The following is a 27,606-nucleotide window of genomic DNA, read 5'->3' on the forward strand; positions in this document are numbered from 1 at the left end:
CTATTTTTTGAAAACTAGAACCAAACAAAGTGATTATTACTCTAGTTATTAGATAATCAACTTTTTCATAACTTATTTAAGTTCGTTCTCCCTAATAAGTTGTAAGTAAAAATTACACCAAACAATTTGACGCTCACGCAAAATAATAATTTAAAAAAGAAAAAGACTTATAAATAACTCATATAAGGTACACCAAATAATCCAAATATTCGAGACACAAATACAGAGACTTGAAGACAGAAAATTCCTAACACGGGCAATCATCCAGAGAGAGAGGAGAGAGGGGAGGGGGGAGTTGACCGGGCATCTTGTGGGTGAGCTACCGGTCCATCTCCTCACACGCTCAATGGCGTTGAATTCTTTAATCAAATCATGCTCATTTGGTGTCTCCTTCTCCCTCATGCAATTCCTCCATAACTCTTGAACTCCCTATTTATTTACACCTCTCACAATTTATAATCTACTTCATCCCCACTAAAACTTACAATATTCACAACCAGAAAGCTTCATTTCATGTTATTTTTCTTTTCTGTTTTTGTTTTCTTGTATTAAAAAACTAAAAAACAAACACCACAAATTAAGGAAGCAAAAGTAAAACATATTAGAAAGTTTCTGCTTTGTACTAGTAGTAGAATTTGTTGAAGCAAAGCTTAACACTAGAACACAACAGATGGGTCGAATTCCGTGCTGTGAGAAAGACAATGTGAAGAGGGGACAATGGACACCTGAAGAAGACAACAAGCTCTCTTCCTACATTGCCCAACACGGAACCCGGAACTGGAGGCTAATTCCTAAGAACGCCGGTTTGTATTTTACTCTACATGTGATTTGATTGACGATTGCAATACATGCAGTAAAAAAAATACCTGAGATTTGACTCGATCCTCCTCTTGAATCCTTGTCAGGTCTCCAGAGGTGTGGGAAGAGCTGCAGGCTGCGTTGGACTAACTACCTCCGTCCTGATTTGAAGCACGGACAATTCTCCGATGCAGAAGAGCAAACCATTGTCAAGCTTCATTCAGTCGTTGGCAACCGGTGCACTCATCTCTTCTTTATCGGCTGCTTATAGTTTCTTTTTTCCTTTATTTATTTATTTATTTATTTTTATATAATTTGTGCCAAGCTATTTGGTGCGCAGCTTCTGGTTACCACTTATTGGACAAAAATTATTTAAATAAGCTAAAAAATATTAATAACCTAAAAGTTGGGAGAGCATTTTTGGTTTCTACTATTTATTATCAACATTCAGTTTACAACAACTGAATGGGCATTGCAGATGGTCGTTGATCGCCGCTCAGCTGCCAGGCCGCACGGACAATGATGTCAAGAATCACTGGAACACAAAGCTAAAAAAGAAGCTTTCAGGCATGGGCATTGATCCGGTTACCCACAAGCCCTTCTCTCACCTCATGGCAGAGATCGCCACCACGCTAGCACCCCCACAGGTGGCTCACCTAGCTGAAGCCGCCCTTGGCTGCTTTAAAGACGAAATGCTCCACCTACTTACCAAGAAGCGCATCAACTTCCAGTTCCAACAATCCGGCATAGCACCGGGGAACCCTGCAACAGCCACTTACACTACAAGTAATCAAGACGAAAAGGACGATACGATTGAGAAAATCAAACTAGGGTTATCAAGGGCCATACAAGAGCCTAACATGTCACCCTCAAACAAACCTTGGGATTCCACTGGGGCATGCAGTGCTTTTTCGGCATCTGTCTCTGGATTTCAATACGGCCCACCGTCTTTCGGCAATGAAGGGGATGGGTCTCCGTGGAACCAGAGTATCTGCACCGGAAGCACATACACGGCAGGAGACCAGCAAGGACGGATGCATGAGAAACTCGAGGATGAAAATGGAGATGAGTCTGAGGGTGGAAAAGGAACTAGAAACGGATCTAGCATATTCAACTCGGAGTGCGTCTTGTGGGATATACCATCAGATGATCTGATGAATCCTATATAGATTAGGGAATGGGGGGAAAGAAAACAAGAATACCTACTTCATGAAAAGAAATAAGCTTGTGGTAACAATAAAATGATGCAAAATGTAAATAAAACCCATTTTATTAATGATCGTAATATAAAATCAAGGACAATATAGCTTCTTATAATGTTTTAGTCGAATCCTATTCCTATTATATCCCTTCTCTTAAAAAGGGATCAAGCAAAATATGATGATGAAGAGGATGTATCCGCCAGAACCTGCAAGTAATTAAATTAAAGAAGAAAATTAACAAAAAGGAGAGCTTAACAACTTAAGATCTGGAAGCATACAAGAATATATATTTCATATGAATCTACCTCAAGTTGATCTTCAGTAAATGAATTTTTTTGAACGTTCCATGTATCTGCGTGGGTCCTCCGGAACTCTGCAACTGCTTTCGTAACCGTAGATTTCACAGGTGACGATTCTCCCACAAAATGAGCCAGCAATGTAACATGCTCAGGCAACCAACTGAAACAAAACAAAAAATAAAAAAATCAATTTTTTTTTTTTTTTTAAATGTCAAAATTGTTCCATTAAGAGCAGGGAAATAAAGTAAAATTTTAGTTTATACTTCATTCATATTTCCTTCACCTTTTTTTTTTTTTCACCACAAATCCCTACCCTAATCCTAAATCCAAACACAGCCCTAGTATATGTTAGACATGAACATACCTGGGCATATCATATGGAACAGATAAAACACAACCTGCTAAAGCAAGTACAGCACCGTGTATGGAAGCTATGGACAGACCAGAACTTGAATTTCTGCATCAGTAAATTTCCAAGCTTTGGATCAGCATATAAAGGGAATATATCAAGTAGCAGGAGATATTTAATAAGTTACCAATGCATCATGCATGCAGAAACATTAACCAAATATTGAATGCCAAAACAAAGGCATGAACTATTCAATATTCAATGCATCATATGCACAAGCAATAGAACTTAATAACTACAGCAATTAATATGAATATATACGTACATGAATACAGTACATAGAAATTAATCAATATCCAATGTATCATGTGCAAAAGCCATATCACTCGAACCCACTCCACAAGTTATATATGCATCACAAACTCTTTTTGGTAAGAAATAGATGCATCATAACATTATGTATGTTTATGACATCCGACTAGAAGTGAACATGTGTAAAGGACTGAATATCTAAAGATTGTTCCTCCCTAGAGAAATTAATCTAGTAACTAGCATAACAAGAAAGCTTCAAAACCAAGAAAATGACCTCTGTCTTCTCTTCTTTTGAATTGCATTTGCATCTCTGTAAGCCCTACCACGGAAGTCTTCAGCTAGGTTTTCATCCCCACCCTTCATTAGGCCTGCTAAAACTGCTGCAGCATGTTCTCTTACCTGCACAAAAAACCTACTTGTTACAGTTAGAAGTGACAAAATCCTATGTAGGGCTCTAACCTCTTCTACGAGTGTGGAAACAATTAAAGGACCATTGTTAAATCCAAGAAACTCTGGGCTCTTCTATATTTGTTAGAATTTCCCATCTTTACCTTCACCTACTCCACTACACACTCCACTTCACCTAACCCACTATCACCTCCACTACACCTACTACCACATTACCTTCACCTACTCCACTACACACTCCACTTCACCTACCTCTACTCCACTACACACTCCACTTCACCTAACCCACTATCACCTCCACTACACCTACTACCACATTTTCTTCTATATATAGATTGTATAGGAATTGTAATTAATGAATCTTGTAATCTATCAATCAAGACATCAATCAATAATACATAAATTCTTACATGGTATCAGAGCAAGGTTAAGAATTTAATATTTTTTCGCTTCACCGGCGGGCGGCAACCTCGCCTTGGCCGCCCGCCGGACCTCAACCTAGTCCGCTAGAATTGTCTACTACATACCTACCTCCTCATCATATCTTCATAACATCTCATTCTCTCTCGGCATCATAGTAGCCGTAATACTGCTCATACTTCTGGACAGCGGAGAGAACATCGTCTTTCTCGATCTTTCCGCCGACGCCGGTGGCGAGATCCAAGGCTCCGGCTTTCGACATCACTCTCCCCAAATAGTCCATAGCAGCTTCTCCACCGGAAAGATACTCCTAACAGCAGCGGAAAAAAGGTGTTTCCCTCAGCCAAACAAGGCTCAATAGCTGTGGTCCTCATCAAAATACGTGTAATTGCTACTCCTGAACTTGGTTTCCCTATCCTTGCTAACAAGCTTCTCAAATGCTTCCGGGCCATGTTCTTCTATGTACTTCTCAGCAGCAGTTAGAATGTCATCTGGCTTACTGAAGATGTCCTTCTTCCTTGGGACATACTAGACGTTAACAGTCTGCTGTGGGTTAAGAAAGAAAGGCCTCAAATAATGCTCATAAACATATGCAGCACCACTGATACTCTTTATGATGGTGGATATTTCAATGCCATTACAACACAGCACCTTGAAATTTATTTTATTTTATTTTCTTATCTCTCTTTCTGACCATTACAACACAGCACCAGCACACTTGTTCCCACCTTTCATCATGGTCTCCACTTTCTTTTTCTTTTTTTATATTTATTTTAATCCATCTTTTTGAAAACAAAACCAATATCACTTTTTTTAATTCCTTAATTTATTTTAATAACATGAGTGGCCTCTCTTTTCCACCATCTCCCTCTTTTTCTACACAATATTTTTGTACCACCGCCCACTCCATGATTTCCATATTAATATTATTATTATTATTATTATTATTATTATTATTTTCACAAAAAAAAAAAAAAAAAAAAAAAAAAATCATTCCAGTTGATTTTTCTGCCTTACCACACCTACCATTCGAGTTTGCCAAACACACTTATTTTATTCATATCAGGATCAACCCCGATCATAATTTTACACGAGAAAAAAAAAAAAAAAAAAAAAAAAAACCACCATAACACACCCAACACCTACAGTGGGATTTTTCTTCTCTACTCTGCTGCAGATCTCTTCTTCTTTCCTCCGTCCTGGGCGGCCCTTGACGGTGCTGCCTCCGTGTTTCCTACGCCGCCGAGCACGTTCACTCCTCCATACTCCTCCACTGCAGCATACGGCGGACCTCCAAATCGGAACATCACAGTGGCCTTCCGCTTCAGCTCCTTATTTTCTGCTTTCAGCACACTTATCTCTGCTCGCGCATCCTTATACATGCGTTGGAGCAGAGCCAGCTGGGAATTTAAATGCTGCACCTCATTTGTCCTACTCTGCAGCCGGTTCGACAAATTTGTGACCGCCGTCATGGTTTCCACGCATGACTTCAGAGTATACTGATTAGCCTCAATATCAGTTTGCACCGCCATTTTTTGCTCCACCGACCGCATCGGAAAGTTCAATGGAGCAAAACCAGAGGTGTTTGGTTGAGGTTCACTGGCCACCGCACCAGTTATTTCTCTTGTGGGCTCGTTCAGTTCTGGAAAGAGCGTGAGCAGGTTCTGGGTAGCTGGACGGGAAGAAGAGGCCATGTTTTTGGGTTGCTAAGTGTTTCAGCGAAATAGCAATTTCAGACTGGTAATGTTCGGAAGGGTTGGTGACAGAATGGCAACAAAGTGTTCCACAGTTTCTCTCTCCGCAGAGGCAGAGTTTTTTCAGCGAAGGGTTGGTTTCAGAGGTTTCAGAATGGTATGCCTCAGCCTCAGCCTTCGTCTTGGTTAAATAGCCGAGGCAGCCACGCGTATCGCGCGCCTCTTGCCGCCCGACAAACTGGCACGCCTTTTCATGGCACATCTTTTGACAAAGTGGACACGCCTTTTGATGGCACGCCTTTTGATGAATTGGGCACGCCTTTTGATGGCACGCCTTTTGACAAAATTGGGCACACCTTTTGAGGGTGCAACTTTTTAAGAGTCCGACAAGACTCTGTAAACTGTCCCGACATTGATTCCGGTTAGTTTTTACAAGTGTCCGACAAGACTCTGTAAACTGTCCCGACATTGATTCCGGTTAGCTCCTTTATGGGTCCGACAAGACTCTGTAAACTGTCCCGACATTGATTCCGGTTAGCTCCTTTATGGGTCCGACAAGACTCTGTAAACTGTCCCGACATTGATTCCGGTTAGTTTCTACAAGGGTCCAGCAAGACTCCGTAAACTGTCACAACATTGTCTTCTACAACGGTCCGACATGACCCCATAAACTGTCTTCTACATCGGTCTGACACCACCATACAGTGTCCTCTACAACGTTATGACACCCCATACAGTGTCTTCACCAACGGTCTGACACGACCATACAGTGTCTCCTATCCTTTTTTATTTTTATGTATTTTCTTGTTTTGTTACTCTCTCCAAACTCAAGTTGGTTAGTTTCTCTCCTCCTTGAGTTTGCGGGGGGCTGTTAGAATTTCCCATCTTTACCTTCACCTACTCCACTACACACTCCACTTCACCTAACCCACTATCACCTCCACTACACCTACTACCACATTACCTTCACCTACTCCACTACACACTCCACTTCACCTACCTCTACTCCACTACACACTCCACTTCACCTAACCCACTATCACCTCCACTACACCTACTACCACATTTTCTTCTATATATAGATTGTATAGGAATTGTAATTAATGAATCTTGTAATCTATCAATCAAGACATCAATCAATAATACATAAATTCTTACAATATTGTATTTTATTTTGGGGCCCTACCCTCCTAATCACAAACTATCATTAAACTAAGATATATATATTAAGTTATCTGTCGTATGAGAAAAGGTCATGACGAAACACTACCCATAATCACATATAAATAGAACATGTAAAATCATTACTGTAATCATTGCCATCCTAAGACTCTGGAGAACTGTACTACTACATTACTCCTTATAAAACCAAACCAACAAATTGAAAAAGGAATAAAGTTCGCATCTTTTAACATTTTAAAGAATGGGGGCACTTTTATAAAATATGGAATTGAGCTCAAATCAAAGTTCAGTGTCTCATTCATTTTAGTTTCAAGTTAACCATCCCATGTGATGATAGTTGTCAGAGAAAACCTTAAATACCCATGTGATGAAAATTGTTAGAGAAAACCTTGAACACTAGCCTTTTTTGTAATCACATTAAATTCATCAACAGTTATTTGCTACCACAGTCCTTAGAATTCTAGCATAAGCAGCAAGACAAAAGTAAAATACCATGTTCATTTTATAGGAAAATTTCAATCCTTCAGTGAAAGAAAAGACACTTTATACAAAATCAATTGTTTCATTTCACAATTATTGCCTTTTTATTGGCATGTAGGGAAGGAGCTGAAGACGGTGTCTGGACTCCTAGACAACTGAAACCCAAGCAAAGAAACTATCATGCAAGTGTTCTTAACATGAAAATAAAAAATGGAAAAAGAAAAAGCATTCAAAAGACGTGTGCATAAGTTGGCCAAGAATAAATTATGTTAACCATTCCACTTAAAAAGTCAAGCCAAACTTGCCTCCACTTGGTTGTCCGTGAGGTGCTTCTCGACAGTACTCCATATTTGTTTTTTCTCCACAGTAGAGAGAATAAAAGTATGCCTGTTGTGAAAAGAGATTACAATGTAAATGATATTGGTACTGTAAAGTAACTGCACCTTTGCATTTACTATGTAACAAAGATGCCAAACTTCAAGCTAGACAAGTGATGATACTAGTCATGCATGTCAAAAGAAAAAAATAAACAAGAGAACTCAAAAAACTGAAAATATGCAAATGACTAAAACGAGTATACAAAACTAAAAATCCAGTTGAATTGTATAAATGACAATTCATGGGTACAAAGTCTTGTCATAGGCTATAAAGTATTGCATAACATTGCACGAACATAAGAATTCAGCTCCTTCAGGTAACTTCGGAGGATTGTCAACCAAATATAATCACAAATAAAAATAAAAACCAGATTAGATGGATACTAACCTTCTATCCATAAAAAAGGTTCCATTGAGTATGAAGACTCCTAAAGAAGTAACATACCTATACATAAAAGTTCGCAAGAATGTCAGAGTTGCTGATCTGGTCCGCCAGTTAGAATCATTAGCTGAAGAGAGAATCACAGATACAGCTTTCTGGAGATGGGGTTCCCATAAAATCCTCCACTTTAGCAACTCAAAGGCTGCCTTGGCGAGGGTTGACAGATCTTTGTTTGATGTTTCCTTCAAAGAACCAATAATTTTGTTTAAATACAGCAACAAAGCACACAACATAATCAGCTTCTCAATGTAAACAGTAAAATAACAAGAAAATAAATTCCCAGCAGGTTGTCTCTTCACCAATTTTTCTTTTCTTTCTTTTTTTTACTTACTTTAACTTTCTGTAAGGGGTGCCTCTCCATCAAATGGCTCCAAACAATCAGAATGATGTTCAGAGAAAAACGATTATGCTTGGAGGCATGAAATCAAATCAAACCTTACACATTTGAAAAAGACCCCAAAGTCACATTTAACATATCATTGACACAGCCCAAAAAAACTCAAAGTTTCCAAGATATAACGGGTGGCTCATAACTTATATGTGCTGATGAAATGTTTTAAACATTGAAAGAAAAAATACAAAAAAAACTCCATGTATAAGAAGTTTTATCTCTGACAAATCAAGCAATATCACTTCCAAAGATTTTTTTTTTTTTCATTTTTAATACTGATAAATTCAACAAAGATCATTTTCTTTTTCTTTACCCAACTCCCTCGGTGGCCCCTGTCCAAACAAACAAAAAAAAGTGCTCCAACAACTTGGGAACCCCACAAGGGAACCACTTGGGCTAAAATCAAGTGTGTACAATGGTCATCTAGCAACTATACACAGAAGAAGGCTGGTTTGACAGATTCAAAAAAAAATGAGATGTACTGGTGAATTTCTGGAACAATTAGGAACCTTGAGCAATAAAAGTTATACTGCACCTACCTGCAAAGAAATTACAGGATAAAGTAGACCCACAATAACATCCATCAGATATGAAGATCTTCCAGACTTCAAAGATGAGATAATGAAATGGAACAGCTGCAAACATTAAGGAACAGGAGAAGATCACCAGAATTCAGTTGAAGATAAGGAAGCCTTGATTAAACAGAATTCTGTAAAAATGTACCGTTTCCATCCACTTCACATCATCTTTAGAATCGCCATTTACTATCCCATTGTCAGGACTTGTATCTGTTGAGATCTCCATTTTGTCAGACTGGCTAGCATTCCGAATATTTGTGACAAGTTCAGATGCACGTTCTGCTAAAAACTGATCCCAACTTCTCTCTTCAATTTTGAAATCGTCACCACCATCGGCATGATGATCACTGAAGGATGTATGAAGCCGAATGTTTGAGCACAACACAGAAAGGGTAACACCAATCGCTTCCCTCACCTATCCAAACAAAACTTGCATCAAGTTCTGACAATAAGAGCAACTTCTGGACTCTTTCTGTGGTCATAAACTGCATAATTATTAACTTAAGGATGCTCGGTTAAAGTTCCAGGAAGCAGTTTACATGAAATCTAGAATTTCATAACCCTTTCCTTATTAAGCACCTTATGAAAAATATGCATGGGTTCTGATCCAGAATTGAGGCCAAACAAATAACAGATAATTAAAATCTACTTATAGTTGTTCTTTTATATGTTAAAACCATTATTCACACAAGTTTTGATGATTCTTCTACAATTGATGATTTCTTCCACACTCAGAAATCACTTGATCAAGCTAATTTATGGCATAGAAGACTTCCTAATTGGGACGCATCTAATGGTGTGTCCAGTAAACATCCAATGTCCAGAGCGTACTGTAGTTCTCCCCTATCCATATCTTAAAACAGAGAATTCACAACAGCAAAAATCCCAGCATCCAAATACAATTCTCTACTGCAAGAATTAGAAAGAATGCATAAACTATTTGTGAGAGAACAATTTTTATTTTTATTTTTAACAGAAGGTATGCAAAGAATATTTTTAGATGATTGAGACAGGAAAGAAAAGCATAAACTAAATATATTTTGGCAAGTTATTCCCCACAATCAAGCTTCATATGATGTAGTGATTAAGGCCTCGTTTGGGAAGTAAGAGTTTTAGTCTAAAAGCCAAAAAGTCACTAAAAAAATCAAAAAGCCTATAACCTATACCAAAAAGTCAAAGATTCCATTTTCTCTCTACTTTTTGCACATGTTTTCGTAAAAAATCAAAAAACCATTCCAAACATACAAGTTTTTTTTACCTTATATTTTAGCCAAAAAGTCAAAAAGTTACTAAAATAGCCTGTTCCAAACATTAAAAGGTTTCTCAGTTTTCAAAATTAGCTCTGTTGGTTTTCTTACGAGGTAGATCAGAAAAAGTGTGATGAGAGTTTTGCAAGAATGAAAGTACATAATGAGAACTAGTAACAGAATATCTAGAAATATGTTATAAGATTGGAATTCTGTAGAAAATCGTGTTACTCAAAGAACCATAAGCATGTATCAAATGAGCTGAAGGGAAAAAAAGAAAAGGATTAAGAAGGTTTTTAATTAAAATAACAAAACTAAATAATGTTTGGCAATGCTAATAAAAATTAAAATATACCAAATAAATGAGTCAACAAAGAAGCTTCCAGTCAATTGATAATAAAAACAAGGAAATTCTAGTCTAAATAAATAAAGAAAGAAAAAAAATCAAGTTTCGATCATTCATGTTGATAATGCAATGATTGCTGATGTGCATCATATATTTGTTATAGAGGAAACCTCCCCGAATGTAGCAAGGCCACACACCATTTCAAGCATTAGCATACACTAAATGAGCATGTGTGTGATGAGAACCATCAATTCGACCCATTAATGTATATTAACTACAATGACATCATCTGAGAATTGAGCAAAAATATGTAAAGAAGTATTTCTTACCTGGGCAGATGAATGACTCATATTACCCAACAACTCCTCCAGAAGTTTCCTATGGAGCTGTATTTCAACCACTGGCATTCTTGGTGGGGATACTTCTATAAGAGCAGCTGAAAGAAAAATTAAGCGCTTGGCAACTACAGTTGTAGTTACCGTTGGAGGTAAAGGGGTAGCTAAACAATCCATCACTTTTTGTCTCAGAACTGGAATGTTTGTTCCATACTTCCCTTTCCCAGTAACAGCATAACGTATACATGCTGACCACTCAGGTATAGATTCCACTGATGGAGCAAGAATGACATTCTGTAACTGAACCATCATCCAGCTGTCCCATGCTTCTGTAAGGCCATTGACATCAGAATGCAGTACTCCAGCCCACACTTCAGCAGCAACACACTGCTTAGACCTCTCCTTGGCATTTGCAAATTCCTCCAATGCACTTTTAAGCGCCAATAAAACTGGCATTCCACATTCTTGAAATAGGCGCTTAAATATGCGTGCAAAGTTTGAGTAAAAAGTATCACTTCCTAGTAAAGAAATCCAACTGGGGGTACGTGGCCATGAAGATGAAAAGTCAAAATAAAAACGGGTGATAGATTTGTCAGCCAAACTCTGAAAGGAAGAATTTCCATGATTTCCTCGGGAAGCTGCACTTTCACTGTCAGTGATTATATGAACATGAGAAAGACAGTTCAAAGTCTCACTAAAAAATCCTTCTTCCTGAAATATTTGACTTAAAGCTCCTTCAATGGAGGACTTGTTATGTACTTGAATATCCCCAGAAAAATCAGGCCGTTCCTCAGCTGGCATTTTATAAGGTGATTCTTTCAACAGTATATTTAAAGCAGAGATTGCAAGTATTCTCATCTGAGGAAGTTGACTTCTTAAATTCTTTAAGAAGTGACCTGGAAAAAAATATTTGAATTTAATTGCTCACAATTCACAAGGTTGCTATTAATCAACACGAGACAAAGAAGCAAGAATAAAATGGAGAAATTTTAACAGTGTTCGTTCAAATTTTCGGCTATATTTATGGCCCAACCACGATATACACTCACCAGAAGTTTCACTAAGAATTTTTGAAGATGAATTTGGATCACTCCTGGAAGACGCCATAGCCAACAATAGCAGAACTCTGTTAGCCATCAGATTATACCTAGCAAAAGGAAGGGGGAAAATAAAAAGATAAAAAATTATACAAAAAAAAAAAAAAAGAAAAAAAAAAGAGAGCTCATTTTAGAAATCTGGAAGATCTATGAGCTGTTCATGTGCAGCAAATATCAAAGGTAACCATAAGTTGATGTTGTGCATGAATTATTTCTATGCCTCTAGAAAAAGAATGCCACCAGACCACAAAGATTATTAGGTGGGTCTAGCACAGCCACACAAGTAAACATATATAAAGGATTTTAACGAGTCAAACAAGAGAATGTTTACCGCCAATGCGAGTTGGTAGATTCAAAACTCATACAACCAATCTGAGAAACCAAATCGGCAAAATCTGTCCCATCTGAATTGATGTCTGATGTCCGAAGGAAGCTTCTAGGGACTCCCCCAAAATGTATGTTGTATTTGACAAAGAGCTGTTGGCATTCAGAAGACATTATACAAGTGAAAAATACAGCCTCTATATAATCTTAAGGGAGATCTTACCTCATTGATTGCTTTCTGAGCTTTCAGTGATTCATGATGGGAGCTTCAAAGAGAGCAAAAAAGATGTAAGATACGGATTGTATGGCATCATTTCATCACAAAAATAACTCAAAAAAAATTGAAGCAAATTCCAAAAATAAAGTCACCTTGAAAGAATTCCGAGGATAAATGAAGAGAATGACTTTGCATCCTGGATTGAGAGAAAATGCAAAATATAGTGACAGTCACTATTTAGAATTTGGTTAAGCAATTTTTTCTGATAAATAAAATTTCTCTAATCACTTTATCCAAGACAACTACCATAGTCAGATGCTTGTGAACAGTATGCGAAGCAAGGACTGCACAAGAACCCAGAACTGCGTATTCTGGTGAGTTGGGTTGCCGTATGTTCTCAATAAGACTGAGCACGCACTTCGAAATCATTGATGGCCATCGTTTCATCATCTTCAGTAAGGCCTTTACAGCAAGTCTGCGTGTCAATTCAACAATTTAAATCAGATACAACAAATGATACCAGAACAAGAAAAAGATAAGCAAAGAAAGCAGAATTGAAAAGCCACTAAGCAGCGCATACTGAGGAATTGATTTATAAAACCTAATATGCCAAAAGAAGAATCACAGAAACCATGAAGTTTACAAGATCACCAGTTCCAATAGAATTTCTTACTTATCCAAAACCTGGAAAAAATAGCATTCTCTACAAATTTTATTTTTTCAAAAAAAACATCAATCTCTAAGCTGCTAAGCAATCCTACAGTGATGACATTATATGCGAATGTTAACTAAACATTATTAGCACATCCTTCCTTGTGAAGTGAAGACTGGTCCTACTTATCAGATATTTGAGAACTGGAGCACCAAAATCAGTGTAGTCACAACATAAGACCTATCAAAAACCCGTCACCAAAGAACAGATTTTTTTTATCATAATCCAGTGTGTTAAACTTTATTTAATGCTACCAGGCATAGGCCTCATCATCATTGTCCGGACAAGGGCAAGTACACCTACTAATGCCAATTAAACCTGCTACAGCATCACTGCAAGATTTACTGAACACTGTTCAAGGTAAACTAAAAAGCATCATTATCATGTGTGTCCAAAAAAGGCCAATATCTTAGAGATTTCCATCCTAAAAAGTACACTCAAGTATACGATACCAACTTTAGTTTCAGGACAGGCGAGAGCCACATTGAAAAGATAATCATTCCCCCATTTAGAACTAGCTTCTAACATTCCAACTATGTCATCAATATTTCACCACATTCATTTGGAGGGTGGCACATCACATTTACCCTTCCATGTAACAAAACAGTCAACCATCCAATTAGATATTTAAATCCAATTATGTTTTTGTAAATTGTCACTACGTCTTGTTGACAACACTTGTGAACCAAATACAGTAACAAACATAGCATACTCCCCATTCATGAAGATGCAAAAACAGTAGTCAATAAGCCATTAAACAAATATATATTTTTTTTAAATTACTTACGTACACTGCTTGCAATGAATTGAGTTGATGTAACAGGGTAGAAGATTAGTGGACTTACATGCGCACAGTTTCATAGTTATGCAAAGAGAGATTAAGAAGATCATCCATCAAAAGAACCACAAAGTCTGACGGAGACGTATTCCCACTTGTACGAAAGAGATGATATGATGATTGTGACGATCTCCACGTACTATGCATATATGCCTTGTCAATAAGTGCCCACCTAGGCCTGGGATGAAAAGAATAGATTCACTGTTCGAAGCATTTGATCATCATTGAGTAGAGTGTAAAGGGGGATATCATGCAAAGACTACTTACCTTCTCTTTCCTTTAGAATGAGACGAAACAATAAAATTTATTGGAGGTTCTATTATGGCAGCAGATTCCAATTTCCAAGCCTGCCTGTGATTTGACCACTCATCATATTCGGAACTTCCTGGATGTGAGGTTAAATAAGGAATCATTTAGAACAAGAACAACTCAAAAAAGAAAGAAAAAAAAAAAGCAAATTTCACTTTACCCCCTTTCATTTGGAAATAAGCACTTCTTTTTCTTTTCTTTTTTTTTTTGATAAAAAATCAAACATTATTTATGGAAACAAGCACTTTTAACCCCCCATGGTTTGTGGACTAAAAACACACCATAACAATTTCCACCCAAACTAATACCAAGTCTCTCACACGAGTCTATCTTGAGAGTAAACCACTTTTAAAGACAAAAAATACCCTCATAAATATTCAAAATTTCACTAAGCATTATTCCATCTAGATGCAGTGTCCAATACCATAATTTCCCAAGGCATCCATGATACGAATGATAAGCAGTAATAGGATGCTGTCATCTGATTTTTCCTCTAATAAGTATCTGCAAAATGCAAAGTTTGAAGAGCTTCAGCTTCAGCAAACCACACTAGCAACAGTTGGTCCATTAAAAGAACAAAGGATTTGTTAGAGAAAATTATATTACTTGCAGGCTGTATGTATGATATCAGCTGCTTTTTCACGAAGTTCAGCACTACCAACACGAGCACCAGTTGCCCCAGCTATTAAGAAAGGTATATGACCCAGATCATCAACCATCCCGTTCCCAAAGGACAACCTAAAATCAGGCAAGCATGACAATACACCTTGTAATGAAGAATCCAGCCGCAAAAGAGTCACCTTCAGGTGCTCTTTCTCATTCCCTGGGCAACAGTGTGCATAAAATTGTCAGAAATAACAAACTACACAGAATACAGAGCATATTGAATTACTTGCATCTGTATGATTTCGCAGGAAATCAAAGTTCTGCATATCCTACGGGTGATGGTATTGGATGAAGATAAATTGAAGATTAGGAATTTAAACATTTATTTAAGCATTACTTTATATTTATTAAGTTTTATTATTTGATTAAGATTTAATCATTGTACATTTTATTTTAAATAATTTTTAATTACAGTTTCCTGGAATGCCTATAAATAGGCCTTTTATGTAATGGTTTCGCAGACTATGAGATTGAGTTGAGCTTGAATATTGAGAATATTGTTGAATTAAGAGAGGTAAGTCAAGGAAATTCAATTATTTCCAAATCATGGCAAATAAACTCAAATAACTCAATACACACAAGCCCTATATAGGCAGACCTAAATAAAGGAACAATCCAACAAGAAAGCAAATACAAATTAAGAAATATAAAAACTAAGCTCTCAATTTTTGCCTCCTTTACAATCTCCATCACCCACTGAGGACCTAAACTCCTCTAACTCAGACATCCCTCCACAATAAATTACTACATATGTCCATCAGAAAAACAGAGGTCGCAAATGGAAGGGATAACATCTAACAGAAAAAAATGAGTTTATTCTTTCGTTCTTTTTTTTTTATATAATAAGAAAAGAATATGGCAATTACCTGAATCGGAATGAATTTTAGTCTGACATATTCTCAGAAGATCATCTAAAGCTGATTTGAAATGCAGGTTTAATAGTTCATTTGCAAATTGAACTTCTTCATCACTTGGGACATGCCACTTAGGACCTGTAAATGGTTTATCATCATAATCTTTTGTGCTGATCCATTCCTCTAATGCAGCGGCAGCTGGATGATGCAAAATACACCTAGAAAACCAGAACGTTTATGCATGGATATAGTTTAGTATATGCAATATTCATTCACATCTACAACATATATGGAAAATAAGAAGCTGCATGGCGAATGCCAGACCACTTAAATAAGTAAACCTTAAGGATTCATGTTCATATCAGATCTAACGAAGATTATTATGTGTTGGCTGTCAAGACCACTTATGTAAGTAAAGAATGAAAAACATACTTGTATTGATCAATAGGATAATAAAGAACCAGGCTTCCAAGGAGGGATCGGAGAACATGATCGCCAGCTCCATTAACCTGCCATAAATCAATCATATTGCGATTAAGTTGTCAATGGATGGAAAAAAATAAAAATGGGAAGAAGAAGAAGAACCATTGAATCTTTTGGAGTCATGTCTAGTAAGCATATTTATCAGTATGCAAGTATGCAAGAATGCAGAAAGCAACAAGTAAATGACAAGCACAAAAAAAACCTTCCAAGATGGGGATTCAAAGGCGGACACGATAGCTTTTTTGAATTGATCCTTGCAACGAAGAAGGGCAGGACCGCCATAACTGATGGCAACTGATAATACTTTCAGTTGATAGTCAATTGCCGTTTCGAGAGCTGGAGAAAGTGTGGGTTTTACCTGAAGAAAGACAATTGACATTCACAATAAGAAAACATAAGGCAAATGACAAGTACCAGGGCAAAGGAAAAAATATAAAAACCTTGGAAGAAACTGATGCATCAGAAATTCCTTCTCCTCCAAAACCTGTAGTAGGTGTTCCCTTGAAAGAGGATATAACAGACAGTAGGATTGGTTCAATAAGGTGAACAACTGCCTCTTCTGGGTTTGAATGAACACATGCACAACAAAGCAGTCCAACCTCTGCTATTGCCCCAGGAAGAATATTTGTCTTGACAAACTTTGAAATTTTTCTGAGAGCCTGCAAGCGAAATGTAAAATTCATGAGAACATCTATCCAGAAAATTTAAATTATTAGAAACAGCTGAACTGACTATTCAGATCAAAAACATTAACCTGGTCATAGAGGGATTTTGAAAGCCGTCCAAGCAAGATTTCCAGCATGCAAAAGTAGTAAGGACCATCATCAACCAGGAAAGTTCCTGATGTAGCCGATGAATGAAGGCCTTCATTCCTGCAGCACCATTAACAACTTATTCCAGAGTGCAAAGGGGGAAACTAAAAATAATTTGACCCAGCATTTATTAGTAATTAACAAATAAACAAATAGAAGCATAAGAAGGAAAAAGAGCTGGGAAAATATTGATGTCAGATATCCACCACTTACAGAACACTACTAGGTTCCAAGTGTAGAAGTAAAGAAAATAGGCGACATAGGAACTCATCAAGCCATTCAGAAAAGCAGATAGTGGGCATCAACGACAACTCATCCATATTATCTTCAATGATAGCCATCTGCAAATTTGAGACAGATGAGCAGAACCCTTCTTCACAAAAATGCACTTATGACAAGTTTTTTTTACGAAGATTAGTGCTTACATTGGAAAATATGGAACCAATCAGTTGCATGGTTGCCAAGGTTTTAGGTGGGTCATTGGCATCCATGCCAAGTAGTGCATTGGATAATGAAATCATCAAAAGATCAACGAACCCATCACTACAACCTACATCATCTGGTTTTACTGGAGAAGATGACAAGGATGTGAGAAATAGAGATCGGGCAGCAAATGCTACTGATGTCACAGCAGCCTTCAACTGGTGGGTGGCTGTTATCTGAATAGACACAATGTTAGAAAAGAGAAGGTAAGGTGATGAAACAAGCACAATACAACTGAATGAACACTCTGTTAAAAATACATCTTATCCATGGGACATGATTTCTAAGTTGGACCAGATGTCTATTGGAAAATCATAAATAAGTAAATAAGGATTTCACGCTTCTAGCATGTAAGGAAATGCATGCTACATTACTGACCGTCTCCAAGGCCATATGGAACCGAGACGCTAAAAATGGAAGAACCAAAGAGGGTTCCACATAAGACAAAATAGAAGTTGCTGCTGCAACTGTTTCGGAAAGATGTTCATTTTTGCTGTATTGACCACGATCAATTAACTTCAGCACCGTATTCACAAAAAAAGCCCTTTCTGATGGTCCCAAACAGAGTTCAGCCTTCCTACTGTTCTCTTCATTCCTGTATTAAGGGTATTTTATAGTTACAGAAAACAATTAATACACAATAACAGATGTAGAACACCTTTAGTAATTTTTGCATAAAGAATTCTCACTGTTGCTCATGTTGTAAGCGTTTCTGGAATGTAATTACCAAATAGAGCAAAAACCGCTCTAAAGAATAAGTCCACCGACCACCATTAGAGGGATGGTAATATCTACAATGATAAATGCCAGAGGTGAACCAATTAATAGAATTGATAAATAAAACAAATGCATTATAAGTGATACATAAAAGCATTGGGATGGCAGAAAACATACTGTTCTAAGAGGTTGACCAATTTCTCGAAGTGTTGCTGCACTGGACTACAAGGTTTTAACAGATGTACCTGCATTAGCAAAAGCAGAATACACATAACATAAACCATCCAACAAAATACCATGAAAACTGCTAGTTATGGGCCTTCATTTATCTTACAATTGATTTTGCAATGGCCTTTGCTGGGGTGGCTGTTTTATTGGAGAACAAAAATCTTGTATTTCTGGGAACATCCACAGAAAAAGGATATGCTCCATTTCCATTTGCCACAGGAACCTACATTTGTCATTAAAGAACTGTGAAAGGCATACAAAGAATATATCCTAGAGAACCTAACCACAATTTCTAGACTCCACAAACTCTAAATGTAAAAGCAAGAACGGAGAAAAAACAGAAGGCACGTAAGTCGGAGCATAAAATGAAAGCATCACTGCAATAAATTCCCATAAGTTTATTGTTTAGTAATTCTTATCTTTCAGCTTGAAAATCTCAACCAATCCTAGGAGCCCGACTTCATAATTAACAACTTGATGTTGCTGTTCTTCCATGTTTTTGCAAAAATTATTGCTAATACCCAAGTATTTCGGGTCTTGTGAACCCCATCTACATAAGTAGAGAGACGTAAGATGAAAAATATGATATGAATTCTCAACTATTTTCATTCTTTGTTGTTTATGCTCCTCTATCCTTCAATATCATCTTGTACAATCATAATCCTGGGATACAACCTTCTCTCACAATGTGTTAGAAGCTCATGACATCACAACTATGCAATCCTACCAAAAAGTATTTGACAGACCTCAAAACAAATAAACAAAAAAAATTGGGTCATCTGCAAACTCAATCGGAAGGCTCTAAAATGCATTCTCCCCCCCCCCCCCCCCCCGGTTATTTACCCAATAAAAAGGTTTAGAAGTGTTATTATCCAAACAGTAACAAACATTCAGATTTCACAAATGTCACCAATTCTATTTTATGCTTTTCACAGGGAGGTAGAAATGAAAAGTCTTTTCTTCTTCCAACTTCTAATTCTACAACCATTCCTTTTTGGGAACAACATGAGACTTCCAAAGGAAAGACATTTTTTTATAGGAGGGGGCTTTTCTCTGCTGAAACATGCCCCTCCAACATTCTTCATCGCTAAGTAATTAACAACCTCCTACTGTTGTTACTTTTGGGGTTGCTGATGGTCCATCCAACCTGGTTAATTATCCTGTAAATTCACTCTAAATTACCCATGAGTTTTATAAAATATAAACTAGTATACACAGCTAAAACCAATTTTGCTTAAGCAAGTACTTATTCTCCATTTTGCTTAAACTCAACATATCTACCATTATATCTTTCATATTCTCAATGTTTTTGCTTCACAATGTATCCAAAACTCACTCTCCCCTAAAGTGGAAGAAAGCTACATGAGAGCAAATCAAGGCTTTCGAAATGAATGGAAAAATAAATCTATATTACTTGCAACAGAGAAAAATCTTGTGAAATACGAGTAAAAGTTCATTTTAAAATACAACAGCATAACATTGTGGCCAACATTGTGAACATATTTTAAACAAGATTAATAGAAAAACTGATTCCAAGTGACCATATGAGCTAAAGCTATCATAAAAACTTGTGTACGATGAGAAAGACCAGTGCTGTTGCATGTGGGTATATAACACTCATGCAAGTTGCCTAATGGGACTTCGCAATACTGAAAAATACTTTCCACGCAAGAACAAAGTCTAGAAAGGGGTGCCATCCAAGATTCAAGTAAAGGAAAATAGGTCAGCTAAAGAAAATTCTATAGAGGCTAAAACATCTTTATGAGCCTGTAACTAGAGACAAATAAAGTACAGAGACAAATAAAGTACTGAGACAACACAAAATTATGTAACACTCACCTCAAACATATTCAAGTATCTTGTGAAGAGCGTAGGTAAGAAACAATCCCAGCTGATGAATTTGTAGTTCTTTATGACACGAGCTGTAATAGCTGCCCATTGACTGTTCCAAAACTGGCAATTTGGAATTGAATCCCACTGATCTAAACATATTTTAAACCAATCCCTGTCATTGTAAAGAAAAGAAATCAATTGCTAGTTCATTACCAGTCATACTGAAATTCATACAAAGAATAACTCCAAAAGTACTGGCAGTCCTTACTGTGAAAAGAAGTCCTGGTTGTCAATGTTTGTAGGAAGAAACAGTCTCACAAACCCAGCACCTTCAAAGGATGAGTTATGCCATGGATTTTCTAACAGAGATCTGCAAAATTGAAATCATTCAATAGAAAACGACTATATACACCAAATGCTTAAGGCAAAAGCAAGAATGACTCTTATTAGTCCAGTCCCTCCCCTCCCAAAATCAGCAGGTATCTCAATGTGGGAATCTACATCTAAGTCAACATGTATGCAAGAAGTTAGCAAGTCCAAAAACAACTCAAACAGAAGAACAAATGATTTCTCTTTGACAAGGTTTCAGCATAAAACTAAAGCTTAAAATAGCTCCAAAAAAAGTTGACAAAAAATTTAGAAGAAGATATTATTTACCGAAGTGACTGACATAATAAAGACAGACTCAGAAAATTACCCAAATTCAGACCATATCTCAGAGGCGGAACCTGGTGGGAAGAACCTCCGGCAGGATCGAACAAGGGAAGTAACAGTCTCAAAATGTCTCTGTCTCAATCTCCACCCTTCTGGGCCTGTATTCCTATAACAGATCCAATTTTAAAGTACGAGAACACAGCTTCAGAAACAAGGGATACAAAATGATAGACAAAAAGCCATGCATATAATTTTTGATGTAGCTTTGGATCGGGAAGCTACTATTGCAGATTGTTTGGGGAATGTGGATGTGGTGGTTTGGGATATTCAGCTGTGGAGTCCAGTTCAAGATTGGAAGGTTGGCCAATTAGAGGAAAGGTTTACTTTCTTGTATGGGCTGGGGGTTACGGGTAGGGGGGAGGATGGGGCGGTTTGGAATGTTTTGAGTACTAAAGGACAGTTTTCTGTCTCATCCTTCTATCGGAGTTTGGTGGGGGCAGTGATGGGTGTATTTCGTTGGAGGAGTACTTGGGTGCCAGGTGTTCCTTCTAAGGTTGTATTCTTCTTATGGACAGCTGCTTTGGGACGGAATCTTACTATTGACATTAGTGAATCAGTGTTGCATGTGTTGTGCTGATGTTGAGTCAGTGGACCATTTGTTTCTTCGTTGTGTTGTGGTTTCGAGGTTGTGGGGGCTTATTTGTTCCATGTTTGGAATGTTTTGGGTACAGCCAAGAGGAGTGTTGGAGATGTTGTGGAGTTGGCAAGGGGCTCAAGTCGGACGTCGACACCAACGGGTTTGGTTGGTGGTGCCTTTTTGTTTGATGTGATTGGTTTGGTTAGAGAGGAATCAGCATACATTTCAAGAGATACATCATTCTGTTCCATGGCTTGAGAATCGATTGCTAGTTACTTTGTATAGCTGGTTGGAGAGACGGGTGGATCCGGATTTATTTGCTTTTTAAAAAAATTGTAATGATGCTATTGCTTAGAAGTTTTGAGTTTCCACTCAATGATTGGGCGGTTTTGTATTCTTTGCATCATCTTGATACTTTTTCAATCAAATTTATTTTATTTATCAAAAAAAAAAATTATGAGGAAGTTGGTTAGAAGGACAGATTATAAAAACTATGTGAGAAAAATAAAAAATCAAACCATACCATTCAAAAAAAAATATCAAACATTAAAAAGTGCTACATATACATAATATATAGATGTATGATTGTGAGAAATCAATACTGATAATATTTAGTTCTAAGGCAGCTATCAAAGAATTAAACATGAAATATGGAATTGTGGAAATAGATTTACAGTATATGGAGATCCTAAATAACATAAAATAATTGGCATTCAAAAAGATAAATAAAAATAATTAAATATTTACATATAAAAAATTAATTTAAAAGAACAAGCACAAGTATGCATGATAATTAATGTCAATAATTGTAATGTAGTCAAAAAAATGTATTCACAATCAATAAATTAAGAAGGGGAAAACACAAAACTTGCCTTGTAAAGTGCGTATTGACCAATGTATCATAGAAAGGCCGCCATTGAACTTTCAAGGACAACTTCTTTCGGTATTTGTTCAGTAACTTCACTAGGATACTTCCCCATCTAACCTAAATGACAGAAATGCACTATCATGTAACAAACAAAAACAGAAGGAGAATATGTGAAAAGAAATTAAAAAAAAAACATTCAGAGGTACGATGCACCACCTGGGCATGAAGTTTGTTATGTGACGTGAAAAACAATTCCAACCCCAATTCCACAAGGGCAGCCACATCTTCCAAAGATACTTCACTTTTTGCTTTTATGAAACTGCAAAATAAAAGAGTAAAAAATAAAACTTTACACAGACGTCACCTGCAGATAGTATGAGAAGATGAATCAAATTATATTCAGCACCAAAAATAAAATGAGCAATGACCAACTAGCATTCAATTCAACCACAAGGGGTTGGCTTGGTGGTCTGTCACTTGGTGCCTCATGAAGCATCAGGTCTAAGGTTCGATTCCCATTGACTGCTATCAATCCCTTTTGGGACACACCCACGGGCATAGCCTGAGATTTTACCAACCCACGTGGGGGGGCGCTTTGCATGGGTTTCAAGAATAGTCGGGGTTTTACACAGATACCCGATTACCAAAAAAACTGGCATTCATTTCATTGAGCAGCAAACAATTAGATAACAAAGCAAGTGACTATTCACTGGTGAAGAAGGTGGAGAATAGAACATACCAAATAGAACAAAATACTTCTCTTGTTTAAAAAAATGATGCCATCATTAAAGGGACCTATATCAGCATTATAACTTATTCTCTTCTACCAACAGATTTAACCTGATAGACACTGATTGTAACTGGGACACCCTTTTTTATAAGTAACCCATTTGCACAGATATATAATATATACATATATATAAACTACCAGATGCCATGTTCCCTATATATCGCATATAAGCTCATTCCATAGCCCGTTTCCTAAACGAATGAGCATATACATCATCAACATAAAACAAAGTAGAGACTAGTTACATTAAAAGTTGAAGCAGCATAAAATGATTTACCAAAAAAAAAAACAAAAAAAAGATCTCTAGTGCCAAAAACAAGGCATGAGATCTTGAAAAAGAGACACCTCTTAGCACTATGGATAATGATAATAGTCAGCCTAATTTATTTTCCAGTGGCCGCAGCCTTATTTATTTTCTTTTTCTTTTTTTTTTGAGCATCAACAAAGGAAGTTTTATTAGCCTTATTTATTTTCCTGCGGCATGAGATTATTCCGCTTCCATTGGTTTTGATTCAACGATCTAATTTTTGTATGTGCAGAGTGAGTGCAATGAATCTTGCTCCCACTTTTGACGATAGAAAGGCGTAATGATTAGAGAGGGACCGGTGTTATTGGAATCTTTCAATAGTGATCTCCCCCTGAAAAACTATAATTTATAACTCATAATAACAATCAATGTTCACACGTTCACATCTGACAACGATTCCTCCTCTCCCATTTCCCCCCTTCATCTTTTGATAATAACCTTTATTGAATTTACTAATTTTTTTTATTAAATATAACCAAAGCTTCTAATGAATTCAGGAAAAATGCTATACCTAAAGTTTGACGTGTATAGAGAATCTCCAATTAAGTCTACCAACCAAGTGCTTGAAATTATGAAAGTATTGAAATGATGGACATGCTCCAGATGAAACACATGTCCAAGCCTCAGTGTCCAAGTTGAATTTTGTAATTAGGCAATAAGATTGAATATAGAGAGATAATAGAGACATAAAAGAGAAAAGAAAGAACACAAAGGCATAACATGGTTGGGCCAATATTGGCCTACATCCACACACACAAAGCCCTAGGGAGCTACATCTTTCATTCACATAACTTAATACTCTTGTTTACAAGATACGCCATATATATAGAGTGGAAGATACAATCAAATCCCTGAAGATAAGGAATTAAAATAAATCAAATATACAAAAAATCATAATAAGCACAAATCATGAGATCTCCATATATTTTAATATCTTCCATATCTTCTGATATCTTTAACAATACAATCTTATCTCCAACACTCCCCCTCAAGTTGGAACACGGAATAGTTGAAGTGAAGTGTCCAACTTGAACTTGAAAATAGGATGATCATCACAAGCAATTACAATGAAATTGCCAAAAGACAACAACAATAGTAATAACTCTCTTCAATGATAAGTTCAATGAACATAGGCAAGGAACCAACATCTTGCAACAGAGAAACGTGCACTGAATCAATCATGATGACAATAAGAGAAACCAACTGAGAGAGAAAAGCAACAAGGCCGAAGCAACGGCAACTCACCACAAACAGAAAGGCTAAAAAAACGGCATCCCACAAAGAATGCTACCAAACACAGCCTAATAACCAAAAAGAACCAAATATGTGCATACCATATTAGCACAGGGACCCTAAAAAGGTAGAGAAATAGCCGGAAGACTCAGTGTATCACAGAATAATGCTACCGAACACACTGGCAACCCCGAAACAAGTAAAAATCACAAAGTTTGCTTACCACATCAGCAAACTATTGGTCAACTCGAGGAAGAGGGAAAACACCTTGATAACAAAAAAAAAATGTGGAGTAAGAAAGCACTCTGGAGAGAAACAAACTTAGGGTTTGGTAGGCTGTGATGCCAAGTCAAACAAGGCTAGAAGAAAATATTGATAGTATTATTAAGCATAGAAAAAGAAAATAAAGGTTACAAAGAGAAATATATATATATACCTAAGCTACACAAACCCTAAACATACCAAAGACTAAAGTACCCTTAATAACAAATGATTATATCAAATACATATATGCTTAACACAAATGTCCAGCATGGACATGGCTCAACCACGGAAGTGTCGATATTACATAGGTGAAAATTATCTAAACTCAAGATTAGGCATGTCTATTCGGGTTCCACATGTGATTGTGGAAAAACAAGAAGAATCCACCTCATTACAAAACATGTGAATTAGTTGCTTTGCTTTGGTTCCATAGCAAGATTTTGTTCAGTAGTGCAATTGACTTGTTCAAGCAAGAGTAACATTTTCACTAATGCAGTATGCACCTACCTACCCTACCAGTCATCTTGCCGAACATAATAGATTGATCCTAGACATAAGGACCAACTTCCACTGAAACCTGTGTTTATGGAGCAATATTAACTGTTTCTCATTCATGATTATAAAATAAAAATAAAAAAATTGTTTCTCATTCAAACTGTCTGCTAAACTGATATATCATGCACATTAACCTGTACTTTTTTTCTAGCAAACATTTAAAATGTGAAATCATTGGATGATAGCTCTCTAAGTGATGATAAGTCTAAATCAACCTATAGATTTTAATCACCAAAGTATTCATCATTTTAGATATCATGATAAAATGTTTACCCCAGAAATCTGTAGTTTATCATTGGTTACTCGAATCATAACATTTTCCATGAGAGAGTTACAGTCCAATTGGAAGGTGCTTCACTAATTGTCAATGTCATACATGAGCAATCCCAGACAATATCAGGTATGGCTGAACAGCAGAAATGGTTCCATTTTTGGACTGTTTTCTTGATCAAATAGCATTAGGAATTCTTGTGTATTCTTACATATACAAGCTATAACAAAATCCAATGATGCAGATATAAACAAAGACCAATAAATACTGCTAAACAACTTCAATTCAACTCCAGAAATTAGTAAGAATACGAATCAGAAATTCAAGAATTGAAGAGAATCAAAACACAAAAAAAATTGACACCGTAACACTTCAAAACTCACTGAAACTGCAAATTGACAGCAGATGAACGAGAAACACACATAGAAAAAGTAAAAGAAGGCTGATTGAATTTAGACTGTTTTCTTGATCAAATAGCATAAGGAATTCATGTGTTGTTACAGATACAAGCTATAACAAAATTCAATAATACAGACATAAACAAAGACCAATAAATACTGCTAAACAACTCCAGAAATTAGTAAGAATAGGAATCAGAAATTCAAGAATTGAAGACAATCAAAAAAAACAGATAGTCCAACACTTCAAAACTCACTGAAACTACAAATTGACAGCAAACAAAATACTGACCGAACTATGCGAGTAAGCAATTCTTCAATTCCAACACGCATTAGATATACACACACACACAAGTTAAATCCATGTAATAATCAGAAATTGAAAATCAAAAAAAGAAAATGATAGTGTAACACTTGAAAACTCACTGAAACTACAAATTAACAGCATACGAAATACAGTATAGATCGAACTGTGCGAAAAAACAATTCTTCATCTCCAACACGCATTAGATTAGATATACATATATACACACACACAAGTTCAATCTATGTAATAATCAGAAATTGAAAGTTTGATATTGTAACAATTGAAAAATCACTGAGACTAAAAATTGACAGCATACGAAATACTGATCGAACTACGCGAGTAAAGAATTCTTCAATTCCAACACGCATTAGGATATATATACACAAAAGTTCAATCTGTGAAATAATAAGAAATTGAAAGCTCGAATTGGAGCTCTTACATGTCGATTACGGAGATCCATTTCAGAGTGGAATAGACCGATTCAGGATCGTCGGGCAAATACAGCTCCTTGACAGTGGAGACGACGCGAGCGAACGATTCTCTCTCTCTCTTCGTCTCGTCGGCGACTGGCGGAGGAAGCCAAGCATTGTACAGATGCATTTCTTTTTCTTTTTGTTTGCTGCAATAATGGAAAAACACAGTAAAGCCCTCTTCGTCTTCGTCTATATATATAGAGAGAGAGAGAGATGACTTGTTGGTTGATTTCTTGAGGGAGTGTTTCTTTATGAACAAGAAAGGAGAGATAAAATAAAAAAATTGGGGGGGGGGGGGGGGGGTGGTTGGTGGTCGGAGGTTGACTGGAAACCGGTAACGGCGGTGGTCGACGTTTGTTTTTATTCGATTTGACTTGTTAGATTTTTCGATGTGTTGTTAGATTTTTTTTTTTTTT

General features: G+C 36.7%; 2 protein-coding genes across 2 annotated transcripts; one reads left to right on the forward strand and one right to left on the reverse strand.

Moving 5' to 3' along the window:
• Positions 1-135: 135 nt before the first annotated feature.
• On the forward strand, positions 136-2,115 carry MYB80 (myb domain protein 103). The gene is made up of 3 exons (XM_028216671.2): positions 136-803; positions 906-1,035; positions 1,277-2,115. The coding sequence occupies exons 1-3, from the start codon at positions 671-673 to the stop codon at positions 1,965-1,967; spliced, it is 954 nt and encodes a 317-aa protein (XP_028072472.2). The 5' UTR covers positions 136-670; the 3' UTR covers positions 1,968-2,115.
• PA200 (proteasome activating protein 200) lies at positions 2,041-27,606 on the reverse strand. The gene is made up of 35 exons (XM_028216670.2): positions 27,157-27,606; positions 22,809-22,911; positions 22,597-22,709; positions 21,131-21,253; positions 20,702-20,803; positions 20,440-20,605; positions 18,707-18,823; positions 18,550-18,617; positions 18,345-18,446; positions 18,034-18,250; positions 17,598-17,831; positions 17,386-17,513; positions 17,115-17,232; positions 16,801-17,019; positions 16,563-16,718; positions 16,310-16,386; positions 15,890-16,095; positions 14,964-15,180; positions 14,782-14,861; positions 14,316-14,433; positions 14,056-14,226; positions 12,805-12,973; positions 12,651-12,694; positions 12,505-12,547; positions 12,289-12,434; positions 11,910-12,007; positions 10,855-11,756; positions 9,078-9,347; positions 8,894-8,989; positions 7,967-8,145; positions 7,450-7,531; positions 3,235-3,359; positions 2,664-2,756; positions 2,306-2,459; positions 2,041-2,206 (listed from the first exon to the last, which is right to left on the reverse strand). Exons 1-35 carry the CDS (start codon positions 27,315-27,317, stop codon positions 2,165-2,167), a joined length of 5,439 nt encoding a protein of 1,812 aa, XP_028072471.2. The 5' UTR covers positions 27,318-27,606; the 3' UTR covers positions 2,041-2,164.

The sequence above is a fragment of the Camellia sinensis genome, chromosome 7 (genome assembly GCF_055761805.1).
Source record: "Camellia sinensis isolate YWXY chromosome 7, ASM5576180v1, whole genome shotgun sequence".
NCBI lineage: Eukaryota > Viridiplantae > Streptophyta > Magnoliopsida > Ericales > Theaceae > Camellia > Camellia sinensis.

Coding starts and splice junctions, on each gene's coding strand:
- MYB80 (XM_028216671.2), top strand. CDS start 671: ATGGGTCGAATTCCGTGCTGTGAGAAAGACAATGTGAAGAGGGGACAA. Junction 804..905: donor GCTAATTCCTAAGAACGCCG/GTTTGTATTTTA, acceptor AATCCTTGTCAG/GTCTCCAGAGGTGTGGGAAG. Junction 1,036..1,276: donor CATTCAGTCGTTGGCAACCG/GTGCACTCATCT, acceptor TGGGCATTGCAG/ATGGTCGTTGATCGCCGCTC.
- PA200 (XM_028216670.2), bottom strand. CDS start 27,317: ATGCATCTGTACAATGCTTGGCTTCCTCCGCCAGTCGCCGACGAGACG. Junction 14,227..14,315: donor CATTCTAAAGGAAAGAGAAG/GTAAGTAGTCTT, acceptor TTTTCATCCCAG/GCCTAGGTGGGCACTTATTG. Junction 12,435..12,504: donor CTCAGAAAGCAATCAATGAG/GTAAGATCTCCC, acceptor GAATGCCAACAG/CTCTTTGTCAAATACAACAT.